The 8,821-nt window shown below is 47.9% G+C and overlaps 1 protein-coding gene across 5 annotated transcripts in view; it reads right to left on the bottom strand.

Annotated features, from left to right (window-relative positions):
• FAM193B (family with sequence similarity 193 member B) overlaps nucleotides 1-8,821 on the bottom strand; it is a 32,823-nt gene that overhangs the window by 11,407 nt on the left and 12,595 nt on the right. For all 5 annotated transcript variants that reach the window (XM_045284538.1, XM_045284539.1, XM_045284536.1 and 2 more), the window contains 3 exons: nucleotides 3,814-4,056; nucleotides 2,894-3,125; nucleotides 1,062-1,446 (listed from right to left, as the gene is read on the bottom strand). In XM_045284538.1, the coding sequence (XP_045140473.1) occupies nucleotides 1,062-1,446; nucleotides 2,894-3,125; nucleotides 3,814-3,927 (731 nt within the window). In that variant the 5' untranslated portion in view covers nucleotides 3,928-4,056. The remainder of the gene's footprint in view (nucleotides 1-1,061; nucleotides 1,447-2,893; nucleotides 3,126-3,813; nucleotides 4,057-8,821) is intronic.

Genomic DNA, 8,821 nt, shown 5'->3' with positions numbered 1-8,821 from the left:
CCTAGTCCAAGGAGCTCGCCTTTAGGCACAGAGATTTTTAGAGACATTATTCATAATGTTAAAAATGTCGGAGCGCCAAGTGCTCAGCAACTGGAGGACAGATAAGTGGACACTAGCCCTGGCGACAGCTGCGGGCTGGGGCGCTGCCAGGACCACGGAAGTGCTCACAATGTAACATGCGTGGAGGGAAAGCAGAGGACGTAGAACTGCAGCACCGTCAGCACCAGGGGTGAACAATACACATGGAGAGACACTGCTCACAATGGCGTGTTTGCAAAAGACACACATCTTGTTTCAAACACAAAACATACGTCTATCTCCTCCAAAGAATTCTATCTGTCCACTGTGTACTAATATAACCTTTCTTAGAATTTGCTCACTGGGAGTTACTCTGAGGAACACATGTTAGGGATATCATTCCCGATTTAACAAAAGATCTAGGTGCAAGGGTGCTTTTACAATTTCAGTTGCTTAAATGCTCAAAAACTAGAAATGCCTGTATATCCAGGAACAGGAGAATGGGAACATAAATTATGTTAGTGCTATACAATACAGTATTACGTGGTCATTGAAAAGTTTTTGAAGAATTTTAACTGGGGTAATGGGAGAAGTTTAAATGGGTTAATGAGCTCGGCTGTTAACGGAATGGTTGGTTGTTCAAGTCTACCCAGAGACACCTTAGAGGAAAGGCCTAGTGATCTACTTCTGAAAAAAAACAGCTACTGAGTGTTCTACTCTCACGTGGTTACCAGAAGCTGAAATTAACTTGATGATTAATAACTGGTGGGCTCGCTGTGATATAAAGAGGGAAAAATAAAAAATTACCCCCAATACATTTAGAATATGGACCTAATATATAGAAACATGAAAACAGATCACCCTGATAGAAGTTTACCTTGGGGTGTGAGACGTTTTTTTTCTTTGTACATTTCTGAATTGTTTAAAAAATAATAAACCTGTTAAAAATGAATAGTGTATCCCAAAGGCACCTTTTAAAACTTTCCCTCATGTCTTAGCTCAAGTCAGCCAGCGTGTTGTGCCCATTGCTGGCGTGCACTTACCTGTGAGCGCTGGGGAGCTGCTGAGAGCCTGGCGGCGGGAGGAGAGGCCCGCTGCAGTGCCCACTGCAGTGCCCGCTACAGGGGTGGCTGCACCCCGGGAATGGTGGGGGTATCTTTAGGAGTGGCATGCTGGTAGAGGGCAGGTGGGGGCTCGGACATGCCCCTGGGGTATGGGGGGCAGCGGCAGTGGCAACAGGGCACTCGAAAGCCTGGGCAGGGAAGGGCGCTGCCGGGGAGGTGGGCAGCAGGTGGGGGTGGGGCGGTGAGCCAAAGGATCCAGGGTGAGATGGGATCAGAGCTGGCTGGGGGTGGTGGCCGGTGGGGCTGTTAGGAGGGGCTGTGAGGTCTGAGTGCCGGTGGTGCTCCGAGATGGGGAAAGTCTCACCTGTGGGCAGAGGGGAGAAAGGGGTCAGTGTGGGGTCCGCCTGAAGGCTCACTGCCATAGCTCCCTGGCTGCTGTGACCAGAGGAGCTCTCTATTCTAGATACAGCTGCTTAGTGCTGCAGGCCCCGGAGCCTCGGTGGTGCCCAGGCTTGTGGGAGAAGCCTCTGGTCCGCTCTATTGTCGCATGAAGGACAAGTACTGTGTCCCTCAGGGCATCTCCCAGGGCAAGACCTATGGACATACAGGTGGCCCTGGGTTTCAGCTTAAATGGCTCTCTCTGGAATTAAGGCACTGCTGAACTCTCCCAAGTTCTGGGGACAACACCACTTTGTAGAACTCCTAAAGGCCTGACAGGAAAGCCTATTTGACACAGAAAATCAATAACCCAAGAGTTTTACCCTCTGGTTCTCTAAGGGCTATTTCAATGTGCAAAAAAGCTGGTTAATAATCATCCTAATCATCAACACCCTATGGATAGGAACGGGGTTTTATATTCATTCCGCAGAGAAAATGAGGCCTCTGAGGCACTACCTTGATGTCACCTTGAGAAGGAAAGTGTGCCTGCCATGGTATGATTATCTTTTATATTTTTTTTATTGTGAATTAGGTGTGAGTTTATATAGCTGATCATCATGTTTGCAGTCAATCACCCAAACAACCTATCAATCCTTTCCAAGCCATGGTATTGTCAATAGCCTCATATGCATGCAAAAGGTGAACAATGAATGAAGAAGACCAAAGAATAATGGATGCCTTTGAGTTATGGTGCTGGTGAAGAATATTGACTATACCATGGACTACCAGAAGAACAATCAAACCTGTGTTGACAGAAGTACAGCCAGAATGTTCCTCAGAGGCAAGAACGGTGACAATTCGTCTTCCGTGCTTTGGACATGTTTTAAGAATCAGTCCATGGACAAGGCCACTGTGCTTGGTAGAGGACCGTGAAAAGGAGGAAGACCCACAAAGGGAATAGAGTAGGACAATAAACTGCAGTAAACTCAAGCATAACAATTATGAGGATGGTGCAGGCCCAGGCAGGTTTTATGAGCCGGGATCGAGCCTCTAACGACATGGTGCTACAGGGGTCAGGCTGGGGACGGAAGCCCTAATTCCCTACGGGTCGTTCTGGAGGCCTCTGTTCAGATTGTGTTCCGCAGGCCCTCTAATGGATCCAGCTGTCAGAGCCAAGGACAGCTGAGTGCACCAGCACAGTTGTGAGGAGAGGAGTTTCAGAGATGGTCAAGGTCTTGGTCCCCTGCTGTGCTTCACTCATCACATCTCCACTCGTACTTGTTACCGTAACTCAGCTTCTGATTTGTTTGTGGTATAGGAACCATAGCTCTCTACGTTCATGGGTTCCCCAGACTTATCTTTTCCAGCAACTAACCCCTCAGCCGAGAGTTCTTTGTTAGACAAGGCCTGGCTCTCTCGAGTTGGAAACTCACCGGGTATGGCAGGAGGGCTCCCGAGAGAGCTGCCTGGCATGGCCCCACTGGAGTGCGGAGAGTTCCAGAGGCCGGAGAGCTTATGTGCTGACAGGAATGAGCTGGGGTCCCAGTCCCCTGAGTTCCCGTGGCAGGAGGAGGACGAGGATGAGGATGAAGAGGAGGAGGACGAAGAGGAATGAGAGTCACCCCCACAAGACTGTGATTTACAGGATGTGTGTGACAAGGAAATCTGGAGAAGGGGGAGAGAAAAGCACAAAGTGAAACTGCAAGTATCCGCATCGTTGGCCCTATGCTGCCTAAGCCCACCCAGGGAGACCCTCCTCCCCGGCTACGTACGGTGCCCTTCAAGTGCAATGACCACACTCTCATGGAGGAGGAGCAATGATGGCCAGGCCTTGGTTGTGCAGGGGATGAGGAGCTGCCAGTCAAATAAAGTGTGTGGCTATCAGTAGAGACTGCCTGTGAACTGTGGCCTTTGGGGAATAATGAAAGCTGGCCACAGAAGGGTCGGGAAAGGGGGTCTTTATGCCAGGAGTCCTGAAGCTGAACCAATTCTGGGTAAAAGGAGAATGAGAAGCAAAGGAAGTTTGGCCGCCAAGGTCATGAGATGGCCAACTTGGACGACTCCTCGTGATCTCAGAGGCCTTCTGATTAAAGTGCCTCGCAGACCCTCAACCCAACCCACTGGCTTTCATGTGGTCAGAGCAGAAAGCAACTGGGTCAGCGGCCTTTGCACTGTGCAGACAGTCCTGAGGGGCTGCCTGAAGGCTTTTTCTCCCTCCTTGAAATCTGAACCCAAGCCAGTAATGCTGTGTCAGTGAACCCAGCAGCCTCTCACCTAGGAGGCCAGGGACAGGCTGACTTCTCGGGGAGGCAGCCCTCCTGCATTCAGGGACCCTCTCTTCACAGGTACATACCGCCACCGCATGTTCTCGACCTGTCTGTCTCTCATCTTCCTCCATGCTCTTCCGGCAGCTCTGGCAGACCCACAGGGGCATCTCGCCTAGGAGGTTCTTGACGAGCTTTGGCATGAAGTCAGGGGGCAGCTTCTCACCCTGCAACACCAGTCCGTTTTGAGAAGGACCTTCTTCCCAGCCTTTGCGTTCCCGGTGACACAGCAGGCAGCAAGTCTGCACAGACTGGCTGGAGGTGGGGGGGACCTGTCCAACAGACAGAAACAGGGTTTCCCAGAGGGGGAAAGGCTCTACTTAGAAATAATAATAGTGATGCTCATTTTACTTATTACATGCCAGGCACTGTGTTAGGCACTTTCATACATAATTTTAGTCCTTGTAACAGCTCTGCAAACTAAGTGGTATTATTCCCATTTTTTTTTAAGATGAAGAAACAGATTTCAAGAAGTTAAATAAGTTGCCCAAGGTTATAGTTGGTGAGTGGTTGAGCTAGGGCTTGAACTCCCATCAGCCTGACTCCCAAGGCCATGCTCAAATGCCTAGCAATGCTCTGATGCCCCCAAATCTGGAAAGTCGAAAAGAAGATGGTCCCTCCCTCTCCAGCATGTCTAGGAGGGGCCACAACTTCCGTCAATGCTGAGTTTGGGTTTCCTGAAGAGTTGCCTAATTCCACTAGGATCACTGCAGCACTTGGGATGGGGAATGGAGGGTGGTGGAAAGCAGAACCTGATGCTGCAGACAGGGAGTGAGGCATGGAGAAAAGAACCTGGGCTTTGGGGTCAGACAGACCTGGTTCTAATCCGTGTGTGACAACGTAGTAGCTGAGTAACCATGAGCAAGTTATTCCACTTCTCTGTGCTCCAGTCTTCCACCTACCGTGCAGAGTTGTGGTAAGAGCTGCATACAGAGCAGCCCAGTGCCTGGCCCTATCACAGGGATGTAGCGTGCGTCAACGCACAGTATCACTATCGGGGTTTTCTCCCACTCCCTTCTAGAACAAACCTGACCTAGAAAGACAAATCTGTAGGTTGTCTTTCCCATCAAGGGGTACTGACTGGTACACTGATTGCATTTAATGGCCCCAATTAATGGCTTTCCTAGAGCCTGTTACTCCGTAGGCCCTGCCCACTCTGTTGCTGGGTATGGCAAGGCCATTTTCTTTGGCCAATGGAATGTTAGCAAACACGGGATGTCAGCAAGTTTCAAAGTGTGTATGCACTGGCACTTGCTTTCTTGCATGATTGGGCTTGCTTGCTCTTGTACCTCTGTCGTGCCATGAGGGCGTGACCAGACTAACCGTGGGAGGGAAGTGAGAGACAAGGGGAGAGCACGGGATTCTTCCAGCTGAGACCATCCTATACCACCTACATCCTCTCCCCGCTGGTCAGAGAAACAAAAGAAGTCCAGCTGAGATCAGCCCAGCCCAGAGCAGCAGAAACACCCAGCCACTGCAGATTCATGAGAAACAATGGTGTCATTCAAAGCCACGACACTTTGGGGGGGTTTGTTCTGCAGCAATGGTTAGTTCACTGACATACCTTCCACACTTACCCACCACTAAGTAAAGGATGTTTGCAAAGGTCTGAGCAAAGCAAGAAGGGGTATCAGCCTTATTCTACCAGTAAAGCCAATGCCACCTTCCTTCTGGTATAAAATCACCTCTATCGGGGTCTCTAATGTTATCCCACTGACCAGGGTTCCTGACTTCTTGAAAAGGCAAGGCACAAAGAGAAGCACCAGAGGCATAAGAAAACGTCTGTGAAGTATGAGGGGTTTGGGAACGAGCACAGGAGAGCGCGCTCCAGTGAGAACCTGCCTAGACACTGCACCAAGGGAACATGTCAGTGTGCAAGGCAGTTGCTTAACAACAGCTGAGATGGAGACAGCCCTCTAGGACCCAGCCCTGGTGAGTAAGTATCCCTTGGAAAGAGATGAAAGGATGACTGAGAAGCATGGTGTTAGAGAGTTAAGGGCAAGGAGGTCTTTTCCCAACTGCACCCAGGAAAGTTTCCACAGCTCCAAGGAGCCAGGGACTCTAAGGGGAGGAGGCCCGTCCCTGGCTCCCTTTCCTGGAATGGCAGTGACTATTCTTAAGGCAAACACCAGGACATGGATTTTTACTATAAGAGTTTACTTTCACTTGGGTATTAAGTGCTAATGTCACTACATAAGATAAATATCTTGTATAAGTAAAACTATCCCTGAAATTCTATATAGGGCCTGTAAAGTATAATATATGTAGTTCTGTAGTTGCAACCAAGAATTCAAATGTATAATGTTCCAGCAACGTGCAAAAGTTGTTTCTATTGTCTCTTAAACCAAAAAGAAAAAAGTAAGTACAGAATCCTAGTAGGTCGAGGGTGTGACCCATGTGACTGGACTTGGGGAGATGCTGGGGAGCAAGTAGTACCACATTGACTTTTGCATGAATCCTGCACTTCCCTCCTCCACCAGCTGCAGCGTTCTGGGTGTGTGCTACTTACTGTCTTTCTCCATTTGTAAGAGAAGAGTAAGTCTTTATGTATGGGGTTGGCGATGAGAAATAAGCTTTATGAAACCCCGAGTCAGGTGCCAGGCAGATAAGCTATTGAAAAACCCACTGCCACTGAGCCGACTTAGACTCACTGTGCTCCTCTGGGACAGAACAGAATGTTCCTTACAGAAGAGACAGCTTCATCTTTCTGCCTTGAAGTGGCTGGTGGGCTCCAGTTGTTGACCTTTCGGTTAGCAACCCAACCTCGACCCCGCACCACCCCCACCAGAGCCTTCACTAGATGGCACTACACATCAGCATGGTGGGGGCAACTAGAAACAGCCCACTGGGCAGCGATTCTCAACTTGTGGGTTGCCACCCCTTTGGGGGTTGAAGGACCCTTTCACATGGGTCGCCCAATTCATAACTGTAGCAAAATTACAGTTATGAAGTAGCAACGAAAATATTTGTATGGAATGATGAGGGCAACAAATGTACAAATGTGCTTGACACAATGGATGTATGTATGGATTGTGATAAGAGTTGTATGAGCCCCCAATAAAATGGCTGGAAAAAAAAAAGAAAGAAAATCATGTTATGGTTGGGAGGTCACCACAACATGATGAACTATATGACAGGGTCTCAGCGTTAGGAAGGTTGAGCCCACTGCCGTAGGGGGTTTCAGAGTGCAAATCTTCATGGGAATTGCCTCATCTTCTCCCCCTGGTGTGGTTGGTGGATTTGGACTACCAACTTTGGGTTAGCAGCCCAATGGCTAAGCCACAGTGCCATTATGGCACCCTAAAATCAGGATCAGGGCTGACTATATTGAAAAAACCCAGTCTGTATCTCATCTGTCATGAATCGACTTGTTAGAAATATTTTCATCTCTGTCCTCAACCCCATGACATCACTCCTTGAGCGAGGAATTCCCTGCGGGAGGAGAGGAGCCAGTCAGGGTGCGATGTAACAACGATGAAAAATACAACTTTCCTCTAGTTCCTAAATGTTTCCTCCCCGCTCCCACTACCATGACTCGAATTCGACCTTGCAAGTCTGGCTAGACCAGAGGATGTACACTGGTACAGGTAGGAACTGAAAATACAGGGAATCCAGGGTGGATGATCCCTGCAGGACCAGTGGTGTGAGTGGCGAAACAGGGAGGGTAGAGGGAGAGTGGGTAGGAAAGAGGGAACCGATTACAAGGAACTATATGTGACCTCCTCCCTGGGGGACAGACAACAGAAAAGTGGATGAAGGGAGACGTCGGACAGGGTAAGATATGACAAAGTAACAATTTATAAATTATCAAGGGCTCATGAGGGAGGGGGGAGCGGGGAGGGAGGGGAAAAATGAGGACCGAATGCCCAGGGCTTAAGTGGAGAGGAAATGTTTTGAGAATGATGAGGGCAATGAATGTACAAATGCACTTTACACAATTGATGTGTGTATGGATTGTGATAAGAGTTGTATGAGCCCCTAATAAAATGATTTTTTAAAAATCCTCTCAAATTGACGATAGATTATGTAATTACCACAATATCCTTTCTACAATTTGTGCCATCATGATCGTGAAATTTTTATATTCTGGTTAGTGACAGTGATTTTTCACTACAAGTTTAATTTACATTACATTGAGCACATGCTCTTATTGCCCCTTTGTCTATAAAGTGTATCTTTAAAATGAGTTATTTACAATTTCTTGGTTTCCAAATCATGTTAAATATTACCATATTTTGATTTCATTGTCCATTTGTTGGTTGCTAGAAAATAAAAGTATCATTGATTAAAAAAAAAAAGAATTCCCTGCACTTTCCCACCTCAGGTCTTTACTAACGGGGATAGCTCCTCTGCTTAGAGCTCCTTTCCTCCCCACCTGGGCAGGACTTAAAGACCCCACTGAAATCCAGCCTTCTCTCAATTCCTACCGAGAGTCCCTCTTCTAAGTCATCTCTTCACTGTGCCTTTACTACAGTATCTGTGCCTTCCATGTAATTTATTAACCTGTATCTTCTGTCTTGTCTCTTAAAATGTGCTTCCTAGAAGGTAGGCAACAGGTCTGATTCTTTTCTGGACCCCTGAGAATGACCATCTGGACCACTGAGAATGACCATCTCCCCTTATTGAACTTCTACCCAAACTCAAGATTCTAAACCCAAGGATAGAAGACATTATAGAGAGATGCCTGCAGTTCATGAGAATAATGTGCCTCTCCCTAGAGCCAAACTGGTACACATAATAAAAGAGATTAGCCATCAAGGGACGTGACTTTACAGGGCAGCCTGTCTCCCCAGTTATAGGCAGAGACACAGAGCTTGGGAAGCTAATTAAACCCTAAGTGAAGCAGAGCTGATACCATGTACATCATATAAAGTTGCCCGGAGGACTAAGTGACATTTCAAGAACAAATCACTTAGCTCAAGGGATCTGAGTAGTAGAGAATCCATTTATTATCTATGCGAGGGGTCCTCAAACTTTTTAAACAGGGGCCAGTTCACTGTCCCTCAGACCCGTTGGAGGGCTGGACTATAGTTTTAA

This window comes from Echinops telfairi, unplaced genomic scaffold (genome assembly GCF_000313985.2).
Source record: "Echinops telfairi isolate 266 unplaced genomic scaffold, ASM31398v2 ScPeMD7_7469;HRSCAF=8507_0, whole genome shotgun sequence".
In the NCBI taxonomy this organism is placed as follows: Eukaryota; Metazoa; Chordata; class Mammalia; order Afrosoricida; family Tenrecidae; genus Echinops; species Echinops telfairi.
This window is presented reverse-complemented; position numbering and strand designations above follow the sequence as displayed.